The 27,845-nt window shown below is 36.3% G+C and overlaps 2 protein-coding genes across 2 annotated transcripts in view; one reads left to right on the top strand and one right to left on the bottom strand.

Moving 5' to 3' along the window:
* LOC126741355 (uncharacterized) overlaps positions 1 to 7,995 on the top strand; it is an 80,092-nt gene extending 72,097 nt beyond the window's left edge. The window contains exon 2 of the mRNA XM_050447747.1: positions 7,084 to 7,995. Coding sequence (XP_050303704.1) covers positions 7,084 to 7,995 — 912 coding nt within the window. The remainder of the gene's footprint in view (positions 1 to 7,083) is intronic.
* Positions 7,996 to 16,457: 8,462 nt separating this feature from the next.
* LOC126741357 (uncharacterized) lies at positions 16,458 to 27,721 on the bottom strand. The gene is made up of 3 exons (XM_050447748.1): positions 26,788 to 27,721; positions 17,808 to 18,397; positions 16,458 to 16,833 (listed from the first exon to the last, which is right to left on the bottom strand). The coding sequence occupies exons 1-3, from the start codon at positions 27,613 to 27,615 to the stop codon at positions 16,458 to 16,460; spliced, it is 1,794 nt and encodes a 597-aa protein (XP_050303705.1). The 5' UTR covers positions 27,616 to 27,721.
* Between the last annotated feature and the right edge of the window lie 124 nt (positions 27,722 to 27,845).

Here is a 27,845-nt window from a genome sequence, read left to right on the forward strand (position 1 = left end):
CATTCCCCAACTCAGATTAAAGCAACTATGTATTTTTCTGGATGTCCACAGTTTGTTTATGGCTTATCGTGAAACACGACGACATAATTATTAAATATCGTATTTAAAAAAGCCATTTACAGTACATACTTTTCGCTAATCACACTCTCACGCTACGACACGTTACTGTCGCTTTTTATTGCCATTTAGTTTTATTCCAGATATCCGTCAATTAACTTCATACAGCCGATAAATGTATACTTTATTCTGCATACTTTTAGGCATGATCACACTAACACTCACCAACAAAATCCCCTTGGGTTTACCACCACCATTAGACACCGACTTAACAAACTACGAGCGATGCCTAAAGATTTTTTACAACTCCCAACGGGTGAGGTCCTGGGTGATTATGCGCGAAATAGATCGCAGACAACCCTTCGACTATTTGCTGAACGCCATTTACAAAGTGGGGGTGCCGTTATACAACTACGAGGAAACCAGCGCCTTGAACCAATTCCACATGTTCTGGTTCCATCTCCATTTGAACATCACCACCATGTCTTACGAGTCGAAGATCTTCATTATGTCGAAGGACAAGTTTCATTTGACCTTGAGGAGCAGCGGCGTGAAGAGTTTCCGCACTGGCGATAAGATACTGTTTACCAACTACGACCGGGGCAACAGGGTCAGTTTTAAAAGCGTAGCCGACTACTATCGTTTCAACAATTTGAACGAGGGTCTCACCAAGTACAATTTGATGCCAATCATGTCATTTCTGCCCCTACAGACCTCCGGCACTGTCTTGCCCACTGCTTACTTTGCCATCCGGGAGGGTGACCTTAAGTCTACGGAAGTACGACTCACGTGCGATAAGTTATACTCGAATTCTATCGATAAGTTAATATTTAATGCGGAGTACTTTACGATCTCTGCCTTTGAAACTGTGCACTCCTTGAGGGATGGAGACGACTATTTCGGTAAGGATGCTATTATCGGGAAGATCCTGGTGAGTAGCACGAGGTTTCCATACGTGTTTCGGCGTCCCGCAGACGGCGACACCTACGGGGACGAGAAGAAACACTCGGGGGCTTATAAGGATGTTATTAAGGGTTTGGCACAAATGTCCCTTAATTCAAGACTTTTTTTGACAAGCATCATGGTCGATAACGTGGTAAGTTTCGGGTAAAATACGCATTTCACATTAATTTGGAATACGTTGCGTGTGCATTAAGCCTAATTTCATGTATGACATAACGTCATCGTTTCTATTGGTTGAAATGCTCGCCTTTTAATGGTGAAGGTATTATTACCACCAATGAGGAGCCAGGATTTAAGCTGATAAGAACAAATTTGTATTTACGTTCCGGGTAGTCGCCTGTTTTATTTACCTAATTGGAGTAGGAAGGGGAGAAGTTCATTCTAAGACCCTTTTTAGGCTTTATACTTTATAATTAATTTTTCAGTTTATTCCAGGCATTTGGCGTAATTGTTTATTCCTGTCACAAGGTACGAATTCAAAATAATTAATCCGATCTTTCGGTCTCTTGAAGGAATTTTTAATTTTATGTCATTTGTCAATTTTGAGCCTTTAATAGAGATGACCGGAAAAAGAACGCTTTTATTAATTCGAAGGCTAAATCTAAGAAATCCTATTTTATCCATGGTTGTCTTAGGGAAGACATGCAAATTTTGAGTTGGTTTCCTTCATAATACAATAAACCAGAATATAATTAAAATACGAATAAATCAAGACGTTGTTGAAAGAAAAAAATTTTGAGCTTTTAGGATTTTTCATCAAAAAGCGTAATTTTAATCCTGATGACCAGTGACAGTTGACAGATTTGAATGATCTTTTGCACTTTGACATTCCTATTAACTGTCACTTCTGTCAGCGATTTAAAATTTATTGAAGTAGCTGTCAAGTAACGATTTTTAAACAGAGACGGCGCTAAGCAAGAACTCTTTTATTATTTTCTAAGATTAAATTTAAGAAATCCTGTTTTATCCAAGGAACTTCTTATGGGTATTTAAAAAAAACTAAGAAATACAGTACAGTCCTAGTAGAGAGGTACTATAATTCAATATTTAAGTCCAAAGGAAATATGTCACTGTCTTAGTACCAGTGACTTAGGATTCGTCGACAAAAAGCGCAGTTTGACAGAAATCACATTCAACGATTTTTTAAGCGAAAGTCGTACCCCAAAAGGAATTTACGAGGATTTCTAATTAGCATAAAAAATAGAAGTCTTTAATGACATATGCATATACAAAAGCGCAATTTTTATCCTGATGACAAGTGACAGCTGACAATTCATCTTGTGTAATTTGACATTCATAATCACTGTCACTCCTGTCAGTGATTTCAAATTTATTAAAGAAGCTGTCAAGTACCGACCTTTAAATAGAGATGGCGCCAAGAAGTAACGCTTTTATTCATTTTAAGGCTGAAACTAAGAAATCCTATTTGGTTCATAGAACTTGCACGAGGAAAACTAAGAAATACTTGCTCAGGATACGTCAATGAAAAGCGCAGTTATGAATCATGTTCATTAAGGTGACATAAACCGAATGATTTTTGGCAATAATTGTCTGACTTCTGTCAGTAGGGTTGTAAAAGGTGTATTTTACTAAAAACCTTTAAGCCACGATGGTAACCGAAAAGGCTGATTTTATTAATTCCAAGCATAAAAAATAAAAATCCTCTGAGCTGAAAAAGGTAAATTATTGAAAGATTTGACATCTCATTGGTTCTCCTTTATTAACAAAGTATATCCCTTATCGGCGAAAGAACATTTTTTTTAGCTTTCAGGATTCGTCACCAAAAAGCGCAATTTCAATTTGAAGACAAATGACAGTTCACTAATTTGAATTTGTACTTTGACATTCATATTAACTGTCACTCCTGTCATTGATTTAAAATTGATTGAAGAAGCATTATTACTTGATAAACTATATGGCTTAAACAAGTAAGAGTAGGGAAAATTAATGAGAGAGGGCATGAGCAAGAAGTTAATTGAAAGGAGAGGAAGTGAATATTTCATGATTCGCTCTCCTTATTATATGTAGGGCATCAGGCTAGACAATTCCCTCAAATTGGAGTTGGAAGGAGAGGAGAGAGTTTGGAGGAACAAGAGAGAAAGCGATAGAATGGTGCCTTAAATAATTTATTACTTAGCATGAATAACAAACACTTCATGATCAGGAAATTGAAGATGTTGAGCTTGGAGAAGAAACAATGTTGAACCAAGGACAATTGATAATAGAAGATCAGAACCAGCCATTAAGACTATTGACAAATACCATCTCGAGCCTCTTGAAGATCCTCTGATAGAACAACCAATGACACTTCGTATGTATTTTTTCAGCTCATGCATCAGACAGAGACGGTTTCTACAGAACATTTTCTATGAAGCAAAAAGGCCTTTTAAGTTTGTCCTGGAATGTTCCAGAAATCTGGAATTCCCATTAGCAGCAGTAAAAGGCTACAGCTAAGACTATAGGACTGCATTGAAAATATATTGATCTCCCAGGAAGAACTCCTAAGAGAACTGTTGGTAGAGTAACTGCTGGTAAATTTCAAAATTTTAGAAAACGGAATTTTCTTCCAGGCATTTGAGGTCAGTCAGAAATTTTCGAATTTTCAACTCAAAAAATGGAAGATTTTGGGACTGCCTGGAAGAAGAAAGAAAGTCCTTTTCCAGGCAGTTGAACCCTAATCATTCATTCACCCTACTCACTCCTTCATCTTCAATTGATAAAAGAACATCAGAAGAAGCAGCCAATAAGACCGTTGAAAAATCTCCTTTGATAGTCTCTTGAACTCTCCTTTGATAGAACAGCCAATGGCAGTAGCAGCAGCCTCAATAGACACCTTGAAGGCATGTGAATGTGTGAATTTCACTAGTTCATGCATCAGACATAGAAGGTTTCTACCAAACATTTTCTGGAAAGCAAAAAGGCTTTTAAAGTTTGTCCTGGAATCTTCCAGAAACTCGGAACTCATATTCCCAGTGGTAAGAGACTACAGACAAGACAGTAGGACTGTAGTGAATATATATTTACAGCAACCTAGTAGGAGAGTAGAAAGGACTAGCTGGTGAGCTTGAATGGTCATAACATTCCAAATTATGGAAAATGAAATTTTCTTCCAGGCACTTGAGGTGAATTAGAAAATTTCCAGTTGTTTTTAGGTTTTGGAACTGAAAAAATGGAAGATTTTGGGACTGCCTGGAAGAAGAAAGATATTATTTTTCATTCATTCCTCTACCTTTAATAGATGAAAGAATATCAATGGGAGTATTGAACATTTGCGTAACTGCTCCAGTAGACACCTTGGAGGTACTAGTCTTTGAGATTTACACATCAGTTCATGCATCAGACAGTAGAGGTTTTCAAGGTCAATACTCTAACTAACTTACAGCTTCTATGAAGCGAAAAGAGCTTTGAAGATTGCCTTGGTAAGTCCCAGAAACGTGGAATCACTATTCCTAATAGTAAGAGACTACGACCAAGGCGGTAGGACTGTAGAGGGTATATATCCACAAGATCCAAATCTATGAAAAAAGTCCAAGGAGTTGATTACTCTTCAATTGAAGTAATCCAATCCAAATGGTTCAGGATCACGCCTTTTATGTTTAAAGAAGCGCACCTACTGGTAAATTCCAAAATTTAGGAAAATTAAATTTTCTTCCAGGCACTTTAGGTGAGTCGGATATTTTCAGGTTTTGGAATCTGAAAAAATGATACATATTTGGACTGCCTGGAAGAACAGAGAAATTATTTTTCCAGGCAGTTGAACCTTATTCATTAATTTGATCTATTCGTTCCTCCAAGAAGCCATCAATGGAACTACTGAACAAGATTCTTCTCAAACATTGGATAGATTAGGTACTTACTTATCTGTAGTAAGAGTGTATTTCTTCATGCATCAAGCAGAGAAGGCTTTCAAGATCAATATTCTATGAAGCGAAAAGGGCTTTGAAGATTAACCTGGTACGTTCCAGAAACCTGGAATTCCTATTACTAGCAGTAAAAGGCTACAGCTAAGACTGTAGAACTGCATTGAAAATATATTGATCTCCCAGGAAGAACTCCTAAGAGAACTGTTGGTAGAGTAACTGCTGGTAAATTTCAAAATTTTAGAAAACGAAATTTTCTTCCAGGCATTTGAGGTCGGTCAGAAATTTTCCAGTTTTGGAACTCAAAAAATCGAAGATTTTGAGAGTGCCTGGAAGAAAAAAGAAATATTTTTTCAGGCAGTTGAACCTTAATCAATCATTCACCCCACTCACTCCTTCATCTTCAATTGATAAAAGAACATCAGAAGAAGCAGCCAATAAGACCATTGAAAAAGCTCCTTTGACAGTCTCTTGAACTCTCCTTTGATAGAACAGCCAATGGCAGTAGCAGCAGCCTCAATAGACACCTTGAAGGTATGTGAATGTGTGAATTTCAATAGTTTATGCATCAGACATAAACGGTTTCTATAAAACATTTTCTGGAAAGCAAAAAGGCTTTTAAAATTTGTCCTGGAATGTTCCAGAAACTTGGAACTCGTAGTAAGAGACTACAGCCAAGGCAGTAGGACTGTAGTGAATGTATATTCACAGCAACCTAGTAGGAGAGTAGGAAGGACTAGCTGGTGAGCTGGAATAGTCATAACATTTCAAATTATGGAAAATGAAATTTTCTTCCAGGCACTTGAGGTGGAACTTTTGGAACTGAAAAAATGGAAAATTTTGGGACTGCCTGGAATAAGAAAGAATTTTTTTTCATTCATTCCTCTACCTTTAATAGATGAAAGAATATCAATGGGAGTATTGAACATTTGCGTAACTGCTCCAGTAGACACCTTGGAGGTACTAGTCTCTAAGAATTTACACATCCGTAGTTCATGCTTCAGATAGAAGAGGTTTTCAAGATCAATACTCTAACTTACAGCTTCTATAAGGGGAAAAGGGCTTTGAAGATTATCTTGGTAAGTCCCAGAAACCTGGAATCACTCTATTCCTAATAGAAAGGGACTACGACCAAGGCGGTAGGACTGTAGAGGGTATATATCCACAAGATCCGAATCTATGAAAAAAGTCCAAGGAGTTGGTTATTCTTCAATTTAAGGCATCAAATCCAAATGGTTCAGGATCACGCCTTTTATGTTAAAGGAAGCGCACCTACTGGTAAATTCCAAAATTTAGGAAAATGAAATTTTGTTCCAGGCACTTAAGGTGAATTAGAAATTTTCAGGTTTTTGGACTCTGAAAAAATGGTACATTTTTGGACTGCCTGGAAGAACAGAGAAATTCTTTTTCCAGGCAGTTGAACCCTATTCATTCATTTAATCTATTTGTTCCTTTATCTTCAAACGATCAAAGAAGATCAGCAGAAGAAGCTATCAATGGAACTACTGAACAAGATTCTTCTCAAACATTGGATAGATTAGGTACTTACTTATCTGTAGTAAGGGTGTATTTCTTCATGCATCAAGCAGAGAAGGCTTTTAAGATCAATATTCTACGAAGCGAAAAGGGCTTTAAAGATTACCCTGGTACGTTCCAGAAACCTGGAATCACTATTCTTAACAGTAAGAGACTACAGTTAAGGCAGGAGAACTGTAGGGAATATATATCCACAAAATCCAAGTCCAAGAAGTTGATTACTCTTCAATTAAAGTAATCAACTCCAAATTGGTCAGGACAAGTCTTATAAGAGAAAGATTTTTTCTTCCAGGCAGTTAAATCCTATTTATTCTTTTTACAGACCGTTAAAATGACTGGTTTAGTTTCTAGTAAATTAGAGTCATTTTTATAGTCATTCAAGTCACTTGACTCAATATATTATTAACGAGAGGCTACAGTCAACGTAAGAATTAGACCATAAGACTAATTAGATCAGAGGAGACTCTATTCACTCCATCAAAGTACACTATGGATCTGATTGATTCCAGTGTTTCCATATTGCCTCAGCATTTGGATTAAAATATTGGCCTTCAAGAGTTCTTGCTTTAATCTCAATTATTGATTTTTATGTCACCCGCAAGTTCTTTGCTCATCAATCTAGTGCTAGTAAATGATAACCTTCTTAACATATTCTCTTTCATTCCAGGTGGAATACACTTATCCATACAACAGAGACGACCTAGTAATCCTGATCCCAGTGCAGCTATCCATATCGCGGCCCTTCTACGCTACGCCATATTCAATTGCAATAACTTTATGCATAATTGCGATGCTTTATCTATACTTTAAGGCGGTAAAGGAACCTAGATCATTGGTTGAAGTGTTCATCATCTTCTTGTTGATCTTCAGCGGAAGATCTCTTCACCAAGAGATCAATACGAAATATTTCCGTATATTCTTTATGAGCCTGATGGTCATCGCCTTTTATGCCTGTACGTTATTTAATATCCAAATACTCTCATCGCTTACCTTAAAACCAGCGGCGCTAGCAGTGAAATCAGTGGAGGAGTTCGCCAGGACCAACTACGTCATTTATTCCACTAAAACTATTAAGAACGTCCTCTTGGGATCCTTACAGAGCGACACAGTGAAAACGATCCTTAAAAGAATGGTGATCTTAGCGGGAGAAACCGATGACAAGTTAATAGAAGAAAGACTAAGAAACTGTAGTGCGGACTATGCGGTTATCTGCAGGAAAAGCACCGCGCTATACTACTTGGAGCTGAGCAACGTCCAAGGCAAAGATTTCTGCTACAACATCGTTCCGGAGCCAATAATGCCGTCGCTGGTAACGTACATTTTGGCCTACCGATCGCCGTTCCAGGACAAGTTCAATGAGGTACTATCCAGGATCATCGAGAACGGACTGGTGGCGAACTATACGGAGTATCAAACGAAGAAGAGGGTGAAAATTGCGGACGAGTTTAAACCCTTTGGGATGACGAGTAGTAACGAGAGATCCGGATGGGTGATACTGGTTTTCGGCCTGGTTGTTGCTTTTTTCACTTTTTTGATTGAGGTTTTCTTGTGGCCTCAGGTAGAGGTTTGTAGGGAATAAATTTCGTTTGGAAGAAATGCTGTGTCTTTATCTAATGTCCTGAAGGGCGAGGAATTGATAAGATGGCTTGTGAACATGGATTCTTGAGAATTTATTTAAAGGTAAAATTATAATTCTAAGTTAAAAATCCAGGTAGTTGGAGCAGTTTTAAAATGGGGTGTTTCTTTTGCTAATTTTCTTATTGAATTTTCACTTTTTTTAATTGGGCTATTCTTAACAGAAGCTTGAGCCAATAAAAGGGCATTTCTTACCAAACAATTTCATAGGAGAAAAATTCCTGTAGCTCAAAAACTTTTTGAGTTAGAGACAATTTTGTCTGCGAAGGTCTAGGAGCGATAAAATTTGCGGTTGTTAAAACACATTCAAATTTTTATACTTTGAAGGACATTTTTGGCCATAACTTGAGAACCACTTGGAATATTTTCATAATTTTTTCACTTTTATATAACAGGATTCTTGGGGATTTATTTGAAGGTAAATTTATAATTCTAAGTTAAAAATCCAGGTAGTTGGAGCAGTTTTAAAATGGGGTGTTTCTTTTGCTAATTTTCTTATTGAATTTTCACTTTTTTTAATTGGGCTATTCTTAACAGAAGTTTGAGCCAATAAAAGGGCATTTCTTACCAAACAATTTCATAGGAGAAGAATTCTTGTAGCTCAAAAACTTTTTGAGTTAGAGACAATTTTGTGTGCCAAGGTCTAAGAGCGATAAAATTTGAGGATGTTGAAACAGATTCAAATTTTTATACTTTGAAGGACATTTTTGGTCATAACTTGAGAACCACTTGGAATTTTTTCATAATTTTTTCACTTTTATATAATAGTATTCTTGAGGATGAATTGGAGGGTAGAAACATATTTCTAGGTATGAAATTGCGGTAGTTAGAGCAATTTTAGTTAGGGTGTTTTTTTCGCTAATTTTCTAATTAAATTTTCACTTTTTTCAATTGGAATATTCTTAAAAGAAGTTTGAGCCAATAAAAGGGCATTTCTTACTAAACAATTTCATATGAGAAAAATTCCTGTAGCTCAAAAACTTTTTGAGTTAGAGGCAATTTTGTCTGTCAAGGTCCAAGAGCGATGAAAATTGAGGTTTTTGAAACACATCCAAATTTTTATTTTTTGCCGAACATATTTGACGATAACCTGAGAACCACTTGGAATATTATCGTAATTCTTTCACGTTTAGATAGAAGGATTCCTAAGGACAAATTGGAGGGTAGAAACGTGATCCCTCCTGACCCACTGATCCGAATTCAAATTTTCCCGCCTTACCTCGTCTTTTTTCAAATTTACTCGTCTCCATGGTCACCGCCCTCCTTCGAGGCGATTTCCCCGGTTTGGCGTCGGGGTTGATCATCCACCACGAGGATTTCCCCGTGCCCTCGTTCTGCACCCTCATGAACCGGTTGTCAAGGTATCAATGATATTAGATGCCTAATTTGCTAGTAAAGGGGGTGAAGGAGTTGATTAAGATGGAAAGAGCTTGTAAAAGCTGAAAAAAGCTGCTTTTCTCCCATTATCTGAGCACGATGTGCAAGGTCGAAGTACTTGTACGAGAACAACGACGGTGAAAACAAGTAAAATTTTTGGTGTCGGTACTAAGTCAATCATTAAAGCAATTTAATTAATTGTCGATTTAAAACCCATTGTGGTGACCTAGACTGCAGCTAAGGGGATCCCCGTTAAGAAGACCACAACTGTGCCCATTTGAGTAGTGTGGTACATTCGTTTTATTTTTACAATTTTCAAATACAGTCCACAATCTTCTTCAATTTTCTATTTATGCCTTGACAGGGAGTCTATTGAGTTTTAAAGGGGGCAAGGTTCAACTGAGGAAAGATGTAGAGAGCTCTGCTGATAAAGAATCTGCAAGGGAACGAAAAACTTAATTGAGATGTTGCTCCAATCAAGGATTTGCACTTTCTAAGGTAGCACCACTGGGTTCTAGGAGGCTATAAAGAGCATTTGACTATTTGATGAACATGATAGTCCTTACTTTTCGAATGGTCATGGCTGTCCCAAATCACCGATTGAGAGCACGACGCTCAGAAAAAAAGGTCAAGGTAACAATCACCAACCAAAAAAAGAAAAAAAAAACGTTATTAATTGAACATCAAGATAATTAAGTGGACCAAAGTTGTATTGAAGACCGAGAAAAATCCGCCGACTCACTTTCCGCATGGCGAAGCGTCTTCTGCATTCGGTCCGATGTTATGCGGGCTGCAATCGAAAACCGTGAAAGAAACGATTTTTTTTTTTTTGAAGATTGTTGAAGAATACAGGGACGTGTTCGATTATTTTTTGATAAAATACTATCTGAGGTGCGGTCCAGAGTGGAAGAAAACAGTCCTGTTAGAGAAACAGGTGATGCTGACGACCTGGAAGATGATGGAGCTGAGAAAGCTGACCTGCAGGATGCACTGTAAGGTGAGGAGGGCTTGAGGATGTAGGGCCTTTTTTGAGGAGTAAGTCCTTGGTGACCAAAAGCTGTTCCTTTTGTATAGAAGGGAAGCAGGAATGAATACTTTATTAAAGGATTGAATGGATTAAGGTACTGATCATTTACAACAAATTTGGATGTACTGTAGCAAAACCCTTTGATGAAGGCCGTACCTCATTTAAAGAGCACCGGTCATGGAGACTTGCTAGTTTATGTCATCGCAGCCTTATAGCTGAGTGCGATAATTGAGATCAATTAAGTAATAGTGAGAGGTAATTTTTTGAAAATCCTCTATAACTCTTTTATTTTTCGACTTACAGCTAAATGTTGTTTTTTATGATTTGTGCAATTTGTTAATAGGAATACAGTGCTAAAAGAAAATTTGGCATATTCCCAATAGTTTTTGGGAAAATGAGGAAAAACTGTTCAGCGGTTTTTCCTAATTTTCTAGAAAACCGTTGAACTTAAAAAATATTTTACTATTGCGTCTGATGCGCATTGATATTCCAAAGAACTCTTGTTTGAACCATTTTTCTCCATCTAATAGTTTTCCAAAAAAAAAACCAAAATCATGAACATTTTCCCCAAGGGTACTTACGATTTTTTGCGGGAAAATTGGGTATAACTTGTTTCTGGTACATTTTTGAAAAAAGTTTTATTAGACTTTCTTAAACCTTTTTGAGCAAGTTAATATATTCCAAAAAAAAAAATATAAATAAAATTTTTTCAGAAAATTTTTATTCTCAAAAATTTATCTGATTTTTCAAAAAAGCTTCAATAACTTTTTTATTTGTCGATTTACAGCTAAATATTATTCTTAATGATTTGTTCTATTTTTAATTGGGACTCCAATGCTAAAAGAAAATTTCCCATATTCCCAACAGTTTTTGGGAAAATGCGGGAAAACTGTTAAGCGGTTTTTATTTCCCAATTTTCTGGAAAAATATTGCCCTTAAAAAAACAATTCTGTTGCATCTGATGCGCATTGACATTCCAAACAACGTTCGTTTTAACATTTTTTTTTTCAACCAATAGTTTTCTAGAAAAAAAATAAAAACCAAAATTTTCCCACATGGAAAAACTGATCAGAGGTTTTTTTCCAAAATGGCATTTTTGCCTCCTTGACTGGGCATTTCTCTCCAAAGAATTGTTCCAATTCCTGATTTTTTAATGGCAATTTTCTCCCCCAGAAAACTGTACACTCACCTTGACGATCATCTCTCAATATTAAAACCCTCAAACCACTTGGAATTTTCAGCAGTACGGGCTTAAGTGCCCTATATACATCTAGACAAAGTGTTTCAGAACTGTTGGATTAAACTTCTAGGGGTTGTTTAGTGCAACAGTAGAATCCATTTGAGTATAGGAACCTATGTCCGGAAATGTGTCACTACGCCACTACGGCCCTAGAGCGCGTTTAAATTTAGAAAAAATATTAATTACCTAAATAGGATCTGATGCATTTATTTTTACCTTTTGTATACGATATCATTACAACAATTGTTTAAAATGTCTTCCTCCAACCTCAATACTCCAATTTAAACGCCGCACATGATTTCGGCGGACTACACTAAAAATTTGATCCTCGTTTTGAATGATTTCAAATGCTGCTGTTATTCATCCAATTAAGTCTAGCTCTGATTCTACTGAAGATTCGTAGACTAAAGACTTTACATGTCTCCACAAGAAAAAATCGAGCGACGGTAAATCGGGTGACCTAGGAGGCCTATAAACAAAAGTGCCCAAACCGCTGAGCCAATTACTCGCGTACTTGTACAGCAAAGTGAGCCGGCGCTCCATTATGCCGAAACCACATTTGCTGTCTAACGTTTAGTGGAACATTTTCAAGGAGTTCTGGGAGAACTTCCTCCAAGAAACGCAGATAAATAGGTCCTGATAACCGTTCCGGTAGAAGGTATGGCCCAATTAAATAATCATCAACAATGCCTGCTCATACGTTGACAGACCAACGATTCTGATGTTTTCTTGGAAAAATTTCATAAGGATTTTCTTCATCCCAAACATGGCTATTTCTACTATTAAAAATACCGTCCCTTGTGAAAGAGGCTTCATCGGTCCACAAAACATATCGTAAAAAATTTGGTTGTGCAATAATGTGATCCAGAAGTCATCGACAAAATTGAACTCTAGGATGATAATCGGCTGCAGTCATACCTTGAACTTTCTGGAAGTGGTAAGGATGGAATTGTTGCTCGTGTAGTACTTGCTCTAAGCGAAATTGACTTTTGGAACGAGGTATGTAACGAAAAAAAAGGTGATGATACTTTTCTTTTTCCAGAACTAATAAATTTCATAAATGTTCTATTTACATTGCCACACAGCAAGTGTTGAACGATTATTTTATGAAATTAATTTAAATAAAACAAAAACGAGAAATCTCTTAGGCTCTAAAACCATAAGTGGGATTTTGCACAGCAAAAGGTTAATAACGTCAAATAATTTTAGTTGTTTTGACTTTCCCGTAAGTACGGATATTATTAAAAAGCATAATAACACAATGTACAAATAAAAATATTACTATATTACCTATGATTTAAGTATAATTATGTATAATAATATATGTCGTCGTTATTTTGTGTGTTTTTGAGAATTATATTTTTGTTTTAAATAATGTGCCATAAATAATTATTTGTTTTTTTTGTATTAAGAATATATATTTTTTTAAATATAATATTTTTTTGAAAACATCATTTTTACCTGTGTTTTATTTTAATCAGCCTACGTGCACCTCATTAAAAAGAAGAAAAAAGATTCTGGTGATTTTTTACACAATCTGGCAACTTTTAGACCAAGCATCTGGTGATTTTTAAATTTTTAACCTGGCAACATTGTTCGCACTATTTTTGAATAGCGCAGGACAGCGTTAACTGACTTATGCCGACCCCTATATTACTGTGGATCAGCTTCTTAATAATGTAGATGGAACTGATAGCGAATCAGAAAATAGGGAACAGTCTGGAATAGAGGAATTAAACAAGGAGGAGAAGTATGGACCACAAAATTTAATTGTCAAAAGAGGACAAAACCTAACCTAATTTATAAATTTGACTTAAATTAAAAATGACTTTTTTTTTTTTTAAATTTACTTTTATTAAAAACGTATATTACATTTGAATTTAACATAAAAATAAGTCGAGTTCAAACAGAGCAAGACATTTTTACTTGGGCAAATCTTACGGTATACAGTAAACTTCCAAAACAGAACGAGAAGATTTTATACATTTTCGCACTTTATGTACTTTTGCAATTTCCCCACTAGTGCAGAAAAAGTGAAACTTTATACATGCTGGGAAGTGCGTAAAGTGAGTACTTTATGCACGGTAGTAGAAAAAAATCTTTATGTTTATTGAGGACTAAAAATATGTAACATCGACGGTTTTTACAACTTTGGGATTTAAAAAAAAAACACTTTTTATATTCAGTATATTTTGTATATTTGAGAGTATTGGGTTATTATAATCGATTTAATTTTCTGGAAAAAAATCGTGTTTTTCCTGACCCCTAGAAAAAATTAAGATTTTCAAAAATTATAAAACCTTTAATTTATTTCAATATAATTACAATAATAAATAGGACACCACCTTTGTATATTATGAAGAAATATTATATTTATTGAAAAATATTACTAAAAATTACACACAAATGCCGAGTATATAGGCGGTTTATCGTTTTTTGTCCCTGTTGCACACAGACTAATTCACTCTTTCATTTGCGCATTTCATCGACCACTTGGATATGGCCGAGTTATAAATACTATATAAATTAATGTTCAAATCATGAAACAGGCCCAAGAAAAGTGTAACCTTTCCCTTTACAAGACAAAAAAAGAGTTTTTATAAGAATTTAAAGACTTTTTTATACTTTAACGTACTAGTCGCCATTTTTCCCAAGTTAGATAATTTTTTACTTCATCCAGGAATTTTGACCCTAAAAATAACTAGGAGCCTGGAAACAATTGCCTGGAAGATCCAAATAAATTGTTCGAAAAGTAATAAATAAATCTATCCACGGGAATACTATTTCCAGAAGCCTGGAAAACAAATCTATCACTCCCCTGGAAAAAAATACTCCACAAAGAATTATAATGAATTTGTATGAAAAGAGTGATTAAAAGAAAATAAGTAATAAAACAATATGAAAATTAAACAAGAAAATCGAGATACGCGACAACTCCTTAATAAAATATTGAATAAAATTGGGAAAGAAAGCTCGTAAAGGAACACTTTTGATGTTTTAGGATTACTATAAAGGCCATTTTTAATATTTCTATTAAAAAAGTTTATAATTAACTCTCGATTTTAACAAGCAGGTTTTTATAATGTCCAATATTGCATCGTCTGAAGTTACATTTGTGCTCAGTATTTTTGATAAAAAATTAGAAAAGTGTAACCTTCCCTTTACAAGATTAAAAAAAAGATTTAAATTTAAAGAGTTTTTAAAAAATCTAAAGACTTTTTAATACTTTAACGTACTAGTAGCCATTTTTCCCAAGTTAGATAATTTTTTACTTCGTCTAGGAATTTTGACCCTAAAAATAACAAGGAGCCTGGGAACAATTGCCTGGAAGATCCAAATAAACTGTTCGAAAAGTAATAAATAAATCTATCCACAGGAATACTATCTCCAGAAGCCTGGAAAGAGGAAACAAATCTATCACTCCCCTGGAAAAAATACTCCACAAAGAAATTTAAAGAATTTGTATGAAATTTAGAAAAAAAATAAAGAGCGATTAAAAGAAAATAAGCAATAAAACAATATGAAAATTAAACAAGAAAATCGAGATACGCGACAACTCCTTAATAAAATATTGAATAAAATTGGGAAATAAAGCTCGTAAAGGAACGCTTTTGATTTTCTGTGATCACTATAAAGGCCACTTTTAAGATTTCTATTAAAAAAGTTATAATTAACTCTCGATTTTAACAAGCAGGTTTTTATAATATCCAATATTGCATCCTCTGAAGTTACATTTGTGCTCAGTATTTTTGATAAAAAATTAAAAAAGTGTAATCTTCCCTTTACAAGATTAAAAAAAAAGATTTAAATTTAAAGAGTTTTTAAAAGAATCTAAAGACTTTTTTATACTTTAACGTAGTAGTAGCCATTTTTCCCAATTTAGATAATTTTTTACTTCGTCCAGGAATTTTGACCCTAAAAATAACTAGGAGCCTGAAAACAATTGCCTGGAAGATCCAAATAAATTGTTCGAAAAGTCATAAATAAATCTATCCACGGGAATACTATTTCCAGAAGCCTGGAAAGGAGGAACAAATCTATCACTCCCCTGGAAAAAATACTCCACAAAGAAATATAAAGAATTTGTATGAAATTTAGAAAAAAAAATAAAGAGCGATTAAAAGAAAATAAGCAATAAAACAATATGAAAATTAAACAAGAAAATCGAGATACGCGACAACTCCTTAATAAAATATTGAATAAAATTGGGAAATAAAGCTCGTAAAGGAACACTTTTGATGTTTTAGGATTACTATAAAGGCCATTTTTAAGATTTCTATTAAAAAAGTTTATAATTAACTCTCGATTTTAACAAGCAGGTTTTTATAATGTCCAACATTGCATCCTCTGAAGTTACATTTGTGCTCAATATTTTTGATTAAAAATTAGAAAAGTATAAATTATCCCCTTACAAGAAAAAAAGAACCGTTCGAAATTCGCAACCCCCTTAAAACCCCGTTAGGTGTATCTCATAATTATTATACCGAACCCTTTTCTAATTATACGCGGATAACATCGGACCCAAAAAAACTTTCCCACAGAACCAGGAACCCATTAGGTAAAGAGTTGCGAACTGATTTTTGCCCTTTGGTACCGCTACCAGGGCCCAAATGGTGGGTCCCGTTACATCTAAACTATAATGTCAGATAAGCTAATCAAACCCTCGTCAGGGACGGTTTTTTTAGCCAATTTTCGACAAGGCAAACAACTGATGGCAACAAGTGCATTAGGTAACCCAATCTTTCGCATTAGGGGGTTCGTCTCAGGTAGTTTTTGGGAAAAAAGGTCCGCTAATAGACATAAGATAACGTTTATACAAAATCTGCATTTTTTTCAAAACTATTTCGACTATAAACACCCCAGTGGCCACACATAACCCCCCGAAGTAGATGAACCAAACGGGCCTCGTCGATTTCAACGTTAAAACCATAAAACGCATCTTGATGCTCCGCATGTTCTCGTCACGTTTTGTGGAACTGCTGCGGTAAAACTTCGTCATAAGTCCCGTGTCCCGTATAATGATTAGGGCCTCGTTGATCTTCTGTAGTAGCGGGTGCTTGTATCCAATCATAAACGTTGATAAGGAGGGCATCAGGGATTGTGGTAGTTTGTAATAACAAAAGTTCCTTACGTCGTGCCTGAAAAGAGATTTAGGGTGTTTTAGTTCATAGAAGATTCTTGGTACGAGTATTTGATTAATTTCAGTGAAAACCGCATGAAAATATCTTGTGAAATAAAGGAGTTATTCATGATTAAGTGGCTTGAGGTCTAGACGGTCCAGAATTATTCTATTTGCTTTAACATAAACTCAGTCACTGCATTACTAAATACGTCTTTGCCAGTAGATAATCTTCATTTCCATTCCTTTCTTCCATTAGTAACTCAGGAAATCTTGTAAGACTCCATAAGGTGGTATTGGTTGAAAAGTTGTCCATTGAGATTTACCTTATTATACTCCAGACACGAACCCTAGGGGGCCGCCATTTGGCGTGATTTATTGGTTGGTTACTCTGACAAAATTTCAGTTGTACCAACTGCTGTAAGGAAATAAAACAATTAAAGTTTCTGAGAGGCTATGTTTACAAATGCAAAATAGAAAGTAATATACATTTAGTTAGGAATAGATAGTTGTGTTAGATGTGTGATTTTTCTTGTCGCCAAAAACTAGGCAATCCGCTATACTCACACGTCAAACGTCAACATATATTTTTGTTGGCAACACTGAAAATATTCAGAGTGACCAACATCAAAAGGACACAACCACTATAAAAATGGCGGCCACCAGGTAGTGGTCATTTTTGGGTATGTTTCAGTCCAGGTATATTTATTAAGTTCGTGATTCCAGATGAAATGACGATGCAACTTAAGATTTTTTTTCAGCAAATTTCACTTGCGAACTACACTCCCTAAAACTTATTAACTGACAAACCGTACATATATATAGCACCCATGCCGGTTCGTTACAATAGATACTGCTTTGGACCACCTGTTATCCTCACCTTCTTCAATAGTTCCTTGATCAGTGTGACCCTGAGACTCTTCAACTGGTTTTGCCATCACCCTTTACAAGACCTCACAAAAATGTGATCTAATCTACTAATCTAGTACTTACCTGTAGAAGTGTAAAGTGCTCTCTCTACAAAGGATGGCGTACGGATAACAGCCCCGTAGGTACTTCACCTCCTCGGCAATATCGTCCAGACTGGCATTCAATTTGACAATTCTAGGGATGATTTTCTTATAAACGGGATCACCTTTAAGACTGTGCTTGATCTTCGAACGAATTCCGTTTCTAGCGTAGATTTTCAAATCGGTAGCAACGAAATCTTCTATGGAGTTTATTTTCGGTACTCGTTTGTTGATCGCGAACTCGGAGTACAGCTGATAAGTGAACACAGTCGTGATAAAAAAGACGAACATCAACAGGCTGGCGAACACTAGTCGAAAGTACTTGATTTTCAATTCTTTAAACGATTGACCGGTCGTAACGGAAACGAATATTAAGTGAGCGGTCATACACGGGGAACTTATGGAGAATAACTTCAGGTAAATGTACAGAAAGGTAATGCAAAAGATCGTCAGCAATATGAAGAGAGCATGCGCAAGTGATATGTAAAAGAAGGTGGACGTGCTGCTGATTTTCATGTTGATGGGTAGCAAGATGACCACGTCGTCTCTGCTTATGGGATGCACATTGTCTACCTGCAAAAGAAGATCAAAACTATCAATACATCACAGATTTATTTGTGAAGGTCTTCTGCTTTCTCTTCTCATACTTTTTTTATTAAGTTCTTCTGTATTTGATAATTGGAAAGTACCTTTTCAGCCTATCCAGTGGTACAAGTATAAAAACCAATCAAACACTACATAACCAGGTTGGTAGACTCAGATGGAAGTAAACTCTTACTTGAAGACGAACGAGAGATCTCCCTGGCACTGTAGAGCCTGGAACACCTTCAATAGATCCAAAGTGAGCAAATGACCAGTGAAGGTATTGCTCCAAACAGTAATTTTAGAACACAGCCCTTCGGTTCAATCGAGTGGAATTTTTTAGGTTGCATCAAGGAAGGTATCAGGTTCAGATGACAGGCCTCAACGCTTGATTCTAGGGAAGGCTGCGTAACTTTACTCTACCGTGATACAGCTGAAGAATTGAGCCACTGTGGTGCAGTTGACAATCGTTGACCTATCTAAGTATGCCTACTCGACTTAACCACGTTAGTAGACCTAAACACATAAAGATCCTGACAGAAAAATTCTTACTTAAAGACATACTAGAGATCTCATGACACACATGAGTTTTTCCATTGATTATTGTTAAGATCAATAGAAAAAAGGAGAGGGACGATAAATGAAAGTGTGGCACCAAACACATTATTCTGGAACGTAGCTCGTCACATAAATGAGGTTATTCTGGTGACAGTTGCATCACAGGATATCAGGATCATATCGAAGTATATTTGAAGATGCATAGTCTTTTAATCAGTCTCCTTATCTTACAATAATTTCAGTGGCTGATGCTATGGAAGACTGATGAACTTTATGACTATATGCTGAACGACTTTACTCAATGATACAGCTGAAGAACTGAGCCATGATATAACTAGATATGCTTAGATCGTCTGCTCAACACTCTACATAACCATGTTAGTAGACTCACATGAAGATGCTGACAGAAGGACTCTTACATGAAGACATACTAGAGATCTTCATGACTCTGTTAAGAAAACTTTCAGTCTCAGGTTTGATGGAGGTTTCTCCATTGATTATCAAGATCTATAGAAGAAGTGAGGGTCATTGGGTTTGGAAATCTAAAATGGGTACGTGGCTAAATTGAACAGAACCAACTTCCATTAAGCAGTAGTATCAAAAATTAATTATAACGAGGAAATGAAAGTGCGGTTGCAGTCAGTAATAGTGGAACGCAGCTGACCACATATACGAGTTCATTCTTTGACAAAACAGAGGGTATCAGGCTCAGATGGAAGTAGGAATAGATGACAGGCTTTCATAATCTTTGGATCAGTTTAATCATCTCACAATAATTCTTCACCTTATCCAGTGATACAAGTGAAGAACTGAGCATTTACTTATCAAAAAAATATCAACTACTCTAACACTAGATAACCAGATTGGTAGACTCACATGGAGGTAAACTCTTACTTGAAGACGAACGAGAGATCTTCCTGGCACTGTAGAGCCTGGAACACCTTCAAAAGATCACTAGAAAAAGTGAGCAAATGACCAGTGAAAGTATTGCTCCAAACAGTAATTTTAGAACACAGCCCTTCGGTTAAATCAAGTGGAGTTTTTTAGGTTGCATCAGAAGGTATCAGGTTCAGATGACAGGCCTCAGCACTTGATTCTAGGGAAGACTGCGTAACTTTACTCTACCGTGATACAGCTGAAGAATTGAGCCACTGTGGTGCAGTTGAAAATCGTTGACCTATCTAAGTATGCCTACTCGACGTAACCACGTTAGTAGACCTAAACACATAAAGATCCTGACAGAAAAACTCTTACTTAAAGATATACTAGAGATCTCATGACACACATGAGTTTTTCCATTGATTATTGTTAAGATCAATAGAAAAAAGGAGAGGGACGATAAATGAAAGTGGGGCACCAAACACATCATTATGGAACGTAGCTCGTCACATAAATGAGGTTATTCTGGTGACAGTTGCATCACAGGATATCAGGATCATATCGAAGTATATTTGAAGATTCATAGTCTTTTAATCAGTCTCCTTATCTTACAATAATTTCAGTGGCTGATGCTATGGAAGACTGATGAACTTTATGACTATATACTGAACGACTTTACTCAATGATACAGCTAAAGAACTGAGCCATGATATATCTCGATATGCTTAGATCGTCTGCTTAATACTCGACGTAACCATGTTAGTAGACTCACATGAAGACACTCTTAAGAAAACTTTCAGTGTCAGGTTTGATGGAGGTTTCTCCATTGATTATCAAGATCAATAGAAAAAGTGAGCGGCCATTAGGTTTGGAAATCTAAAATGGGTACGTGGCTAAATTGAACAGAACCAACTTCCACTAAGCAGTAGTATCAAAAATTAATTATAACGAGGAAATGAAAGTGCGGTTGCAGTCAGTAATAGTGGAACGCAGCTGACCATATAAACGAGTTCATTCTTTGACAAAATAGTCCTGAAGATGATGGAAATTTTTCGGTTTGCATCAGAGGATATCAGGCTCAGATGGACGTAGAAATAAATGACAGGCTTTCATAATCTTTCGATCAGTTTAATCATCTCACAATAATTCTTCACCTTATCCAGTGATACAAGTGAAGAACTGAGCATTTACTAATCAAAAAAATATCAACTACTCTAACACTAGATAATCAGATTGGTAGACTCACATGGAGGTAAACTCCTACTTGAAGACGAACGAGAGATCTCCCTAACACTGTAGAGCCTGGAACACCTTCAAAAGATCACCAGAAAAAGTGAGCAAATGACCAGTGAAAGTATTGCTCCAAACAGTAATTTTAGAACACAGCCCTTTGGTTTAATCGAGTGGAATTTTTTAGGTTGCATCAGAAGGCATCAGGTTCAGATGACGTAGAAATAGATGACAGGCCTCAGCACTTAATTCTAGGGAAGGCTGCGTAACTTTACTCTACAGTGATACAGCTGAAGAACTGAGCCATGACATATCTAGATATGCTTAGATCATCTGCTCAAAACTCGACGAAACCGTGTTAGTAGACTCACATGAAGATGCTGACAAAAGGACTCTTACATGAAGACACTCTTAAGAAAACTTTCAGTCTCAGGTTTGATGGTGGTTTCTCCATTGATTATCAAGATCTATAGAAGAAGTGAGCGGCCATTAGGTTTGGAAATCTAAAATGGGCACGTGGCTTAATTGAACAGCACCAACATGCATTAAGTCCTAGTATCAAAAACTAATTATAATAGCCCGGGAGCCAGTGACAGATTTTTTTGACCAATTTCAACCCTGACCAAACTTTGTGGAGTACTAAATTTCGTTGTGCTTTAAGGCAAAATGACCATCAGATGCCACCCACCCGCGTTGTTAAGTGTATCAGCTGACGGGCTTTCCACCGACATGCAGCCGGCTGACGATTTTTTTTATTTAAATAATTACATAAACTACCATCTATAAAAATTTCAGCAGGGTTAAAATGACTTACATTATTATTATAATATTATTTGACGTGAATTTTACATGATACGTACAAACCTGTTAGTGATACATATATTTCATGCATTGTAGCAGATATTTCTCATTATAAATTGTTATAAATTTTAATTAATTAAATTTTTTTTATGAAATTAATGAAATTTATATATAATTTACAGTTTAAAAAAAAAATATTAAAAAATACATTTTGTAGTGAAAAAGGCAAGTTTTTGTCAAAATAAAGGCTATTCACTGTTCATCATCAATTTCATCTTCACTGTGACTGGTACAACTATCGTTATCTTGATCATCGCATTCAGACTCACTATCAGAGCTTGCCTGTGATATTAGGTCATCATCATCACTAATGTTATCTATAAAAAAAAAATAATATGTAAGCATTTACGCACCGTATCAAACGAAATATAATAAAAGTATAGAGTAAATTAAAAAAATTTCACCTTCTTCAGGCTGCATAGTGATGTCATCGACAGAAACTGGTAACTGTCTTCCAGTAAACCAGATGTACCTAAAAGTATCATTGACTTGTGTTCATCCATATTCCGATGGATCATTTCCATTGGGCACTTTTAGGTGTGCATGTGCCCATGTTTCGGATATGTAACATGCTCTTGAAAATTGATTGACTAATTCAGCTTGGCACGGCGGTAGACTTGACCCATCAATATTTGTTTTTGGCAACTCAAAGACGTCATTTCTACCAATTTTGTAATTTTTATGAAAAGTTGCTTCTCTTGCCTGGTTAACTTTTTGTAATTTTTTAAATCCGTACACAGCACAGATATACTCTTCAATCACTTTAAAAGGTTCACTCTTCTCATGCGATGGCATCGACATTTGTGTGAATGCTTCAATGAAGCGAGAACTTTCTCTTATTATTGCCAGCGGTCGCTTTTTTCCTTTGCGGAAAAATGATGGATTGAAGTCGCATCCGGTGAAAGCATGGAAGGCAGGCAGCGCTTCGCTCACATCTTTTCCAAGAGTGTCGAATAATTTCGTAACGTCAATAAAGTGATGGTGATTGCCGGTACTAACTTCCATATGAATGTGATGGCTGTAACGTATTTGAGACATATTACCGAGCATGATGATTAACACATCTGTATCAGAGCAACGAATTGTAATAATCGCATCGAACTTCAACTGCGAAACGTGAAAAATCATTTTGGTGTCCGCCTCCTCGTGCGCGGGGCACGTCAATGACGGCTCCAACGTTTTGACAATTTTTCCATCGTTCACTTGATATTTATAACATGATTCACAGTTGATATAAATCTCTTTATTATTCATATAAGGTGCCATGTGATTTTCAGCCCAGTGTTGAATGAAGAAATTCACGATTGCTTCTTTGAAATTCGGATTTTTCAACTCCGTAGCCAAATCTTTCGTTCGCAACTGATCGGGACCATCAATCCGATAATCAGATATTTCCATACCCCTCATTTTACGCTCCGTATCTTTTATGGACGGGAAAATGTATCTGTCGAATGTGACTATAATAACTTTTGCTGGAGTTGCACAAATCCACTGCAGAAGTTGTAGAGAAATGTTTCCAAAAGTATTTGGTACTTCTTTCATCAAGTGAAGAATGAAAAATCCATCGTAGATAATCACATCTGTGTTTGTAGGTGCTTGTGATTGAACTTCTTTCTCCAACAATTTCATCAGAGCCGATTTTTCAGTCTTGCAAATAGAACCATCAAGATGGCACATTGACAAAGGTACTGGCGTTAATGGGTACGCAAGAACCTTTGCAATATCAACTTCTTTTTGCATGGAAATGTAAAGAAGCTTGCCAAAAATATCACGCTGCATTCTCAGCTCCACTTCCTTTCCAGCAATTGACAATTTTTTTTTACTGATGATACTGGCAAAAGTATGAAGTTTATTTTGTGAAATAGCCTGATCAAACTTACTTGGATCGTCTACACACAATTGTATAAATTTTTGTCTCTGCTGATTTCCAGTTTCTTCAACACTCAACAAAAAGTCAGCGACATTTTCTGGTGCAGCTTGGCCAGTAGAAATGTTGTATAAATTATTTTTGTTTAAAACTTTATCAAACGGGTTGATATTTCGTGTTATTCCACTAATTAATCGAGCTAGTTGACTGCTGTTTTTTTTAATCACACCCTTTGACAAATCTTGTGTCACGTCTTGTTTTTTAGTTAAATGTGCATCATCTAACGTATGACTAATAATCGCAGATCGAATGGTGTGGCTGCGGCACCATCGCTGTCTAGCTGCTATCGAACTTGTGATATGAGAAATTCCAGTAAGCTTATTAGCAGCATCTGCATTAATAGTTTGCTCAAGAGTGAGGTCAACTGATTGCCTTGAAAACGGTTTCTTTATCCTTTTAACGCCGAATGATCCATCCTCTAGCTGCGAACGCAGGCCAGGATGTGTGTTGTCAATTTTCAGCAAATTATCGAGATATTTAACTAAATATCTCGAATAATTTGGCTGATTAAATGTGAAAAATAAGTTAACCATTTTTGATAACATATATTTGAATAACTGGAAGTCGCCTTTGCGAATACTTGCATTTAGCAACAAATAATAGTCGACGAAACGTATGTATAGCATTTAGTATTGTGGGATCTTTCCATGATCGCCTTGCAATGTTTTTTCACTGTATTCTTCGTATTGTTTTACCAAATCTAATATTTCTTCATTTTCTATGAACGGCGAAGATTTTACATGTTTTCATGGTCAGCTGACGGGCTTTCCATCAACATACAGCCGGCTGACGATTTTTTTAATTTAAATAATTATATAAACTACCATCTACAAAAATTTCGGCAGGGTTGAAATGACTGAAAGTTGAAATTTTTTTTACGTGTTTTCGGCCCTCCCATTGGCCCACCCACCACTAGTGGACCAGCTGACGGTCATTTTGCTTTAGAGGACAACTAAATCTAACACTCCACAAAGTTTGGCTAGGGTTGCGATGGTTGACAAAAATCTGTCACTGGCTCCCGGGCTATAACGAGGGGATAAAAGTGCGATTGCAGTCAGTAATAGTGGAACGCAGCTAGCCACATATACGAGTTCATTCTTTGACAAAATAGTCCTGAAGATGATGGAAATTTTTCGGTTTACATCAGATTTAGATTCGGTTTACATCAAGCTCAGATAGAAGTAGAAATAGATGACAGGCTTTCATAATCTTTCGATCAGTTTATTCATCTCACAATAATTCTTTAACCAGTGATACACGTCAAACCTCTGAGGCCTCCAATAGTTTTTCTGCTCCCACACTCAACATAGCCAAATTAAATTCATACGAAGGTTCAGGAAGACTCTTACTTGTAGTAGAGATCTCCCAGGCATTGTAGGTCTTGAAAAACCTTCAATAAATCTCAGCTCGTTAGAAAAACTGAGTAGAATACTATTAGAATAAAGTAAGCCCTGTGAAAAGCAGTTTTTAGCTGGATCGAGAGGAAAAAGCAAAAGAAACACTTAATGAAGAAAAACCCTCCAAATATCACTTACCAGACGTAGATCCGGGAACACCTTCAAAAGATCACCAGAAAAAGTGAGCAAATGACCAGTGAAAGTATTGCTCCAAACAGTAATTTTAAAACAGAGCCCTTCGGTTAAATCAAGTGGAATTTTTTAGGTGGCATCAGAAGGTATCAGGTTCAGATGACGTAGAAATAGATGACAGGCCTCAGCACTTAATTCTAGGGAAGGCTGCGTAACTTTACTCTACAGTGATACAGCTGCAGAACTGAGCCATGACATATCTAGATATGCTTAGATCATCTGCTCAAAATTCGACGAAACCGTGTTAGTAGACTCACATGAAGATGCTGACAAAAGGACTCTTACATGAAGACACTCTTAAGAAAACTTTCAGTCTCAGGTTTGATGGTGGTTTCTCCATTGATTATCAAGATCAATAGAAAAAGTGAGCGGCTATTAGGTTTGGAAATCTAAAATGGGCACGCGGCTTAATTGAACAGCACCAACCTGCACTAAGTCCTAGTATCAAAAACTAATTATAACGAGGGAATGAAAGTGCGGTTGCAGTCAGTAATAGTGGAACGCAGCTGACCACATATACGAGTTCATTCTTTGACAAAATAGTCCTGAAGATGATGGAAATTTTTCGGTTTGCATCAGAGGATAGCAGGCTCAGATGGAAGTAGAAATAGATGACAGGCTTCATAATCTTTCTCACAATAATTCTTCACTTTTTTAGATTATCCAGTGATACAAGTGAAAAACTGAGCATTTACTAATCAAAAAAATATCAACTACTCTAACAGTAGACTCGCATGGAGGTAAACTCTTACTTGAAGACGAACGAGAGATCTCCCTGGCACTATAGACCCTGGAACACCTTCAGTCTCCAGTTTGATGGAGTCTCTTTATTAAATATTATTAAGATCATCAGAAAAAGTGAGCAAATGACCGGTGAAAGTATTGCTTTAAACAGTAATTTTGGAATACAGCACTTCACATAAGTGAGTTCAATCGGGTGGAATTTTTTAGGTTGCATCAGAGGATATCAGGCTCAAATAGAAGTAGGAATAGATGACAGGCTTTCATAATCTTTCGATCAGTTTAATTATCTCACAATAATTCTTTAACCAGTGATACACGTCAAACCTCTGAGGCCTCCAATAGTATTTCTGCTCCCACACTTAACATAGCCAAATTAAATTCATACGAAGGTACAGGAAGACCCTTACTTGAACTAGAGATCTCCCTGGCATTGTACATCTTGAAAAACCTTCAATAAATCTCAGCTCATTAGAAAAACTGAGCAGAATACTATTAGAATAAAGTAAGCTCTGTAAAAAGCAGTTTTTAGTTGGATCGAGAGGAAAAAGCAAAAGAAACACTTAATGAAGGAGAACTTTCCAAATATCACTTACCAGACGTTCGCTATAGTTACTCCAAACAAAAATTCGACTATTCCCACTCATATCCGCCTTCCCTTGATAAACTTGATCAAAAGCAGCCCCGGTGTTGCTATTTGAGTCGTCTGCGCCAGTGTCTACATCCGAATTATCCAGATATTTATAACGGATCCTTAAATATTGAAACACGAACCGAAGCAACCAAAAATCCCTAAAATCTCGCCCGTACGATGCCTTTGGAGGGTGTTTGGACCACATCAACCCTTTGCTGATGGACGTCCTTTGGGTCGTAATTAAAACAACCCTCTTATATATTTTATTTGATATTTTAAACTGTTGCAGGCAGCTTTTTTTTATATTAAATATCTTGGTGGTGTCTTTTGGCTGTAGAGATTCAGGGCCTGCTGTAAGTCTGTACCCTTGCACCAGCACCGAGGACTGTTCGGATGAATCACAAGATATTCTTGCCACAATGACGTAGTCTCCCCTTTTAATGTGTTTCTGTTCAATTTCTTTGTTCATCAGCGCTCTAAATGCTTCAAAGTCTGCTTGAGTTGTCACCAGTACGTTGGTATATTCGAAATTCACTTGTCTGAAGTGCTTTAGTAGTATTTCCTCTTGTTTGGTGCTATTAGAGCTCCAGATTGCTATAGGGCAGTTGATTTCTTGATGGATTAATGCAGTCAATCTTAAAGAGTCTTCAGTTGGGGTGGAGCAGAAGTAGATCCAGCTCCAGGAGTGCTTAAGCACCGGCGCTAAGCAAGAAGGTAATGAAGTTAAATTAGTACATCCTGAAGGGGTTAACAATGAGATTTTAGCTAAGAAATTTAAGATTTTCCACATGTTGGGGATTACTGAGTCTGTTGTCGACTGCTGTTTATGGTTTTATTTGCTGTGTAATGCTGTAATTGCCTTAATAAATTGCTTACCCCCCCTTGATGGAATTTTGTCATAAACCATTAGGGATCCATTAAAGGTTTTTGATTTATGTGTTAACCTTCGAAATTTTTGATTAATAATTTCGGCTTTTAAATGTTCTTCCGTGAATGATTGTCTGATTTGGTTAGGGTAAG

This window comes from Anthonomus grandis, chromosome 10, assembly GCF_022605725.1.
Source record: "Anthonomus grandis grandis chromosome 10, icAntGran1.3, whole genome shotgun sequence".
Taxonomy (NCBI): domain Eukaryota; kingdom Metazoa; phylum Arthropoda; class Insecta; order Coleoptera; family Curculionidae; genus Anthonomus; species Anthonomus grandis.

What these genes read in the sequence shown, in the direction of transcription:
- LOC126741357 (XM_050447748.1), bottom strand. Translation starts at nt 27,615, where the DNA reads ATGTGGAAAATCTTAAATTTCTTAGCTAAAATCTCATTGTTAACCCCT. An exon ending in GTAACTATAGCGAACGTCTG is followed by an intron (nt 18,398 to 26,787) that starts GTAAGTGATATT and finishes CTTCTTTTGCAG; the next exon opens with GTAGACAATGTGCATCCCAT. An exon ending in AGCACTTTACACTTCTACAG is followed by an intron (nt 16,834 to 17,807) that starts GTAAGTACTAGA and finishes ATCTCTTTTCAG; the next exon opens with GCACGACGTAAGGAACTTTT.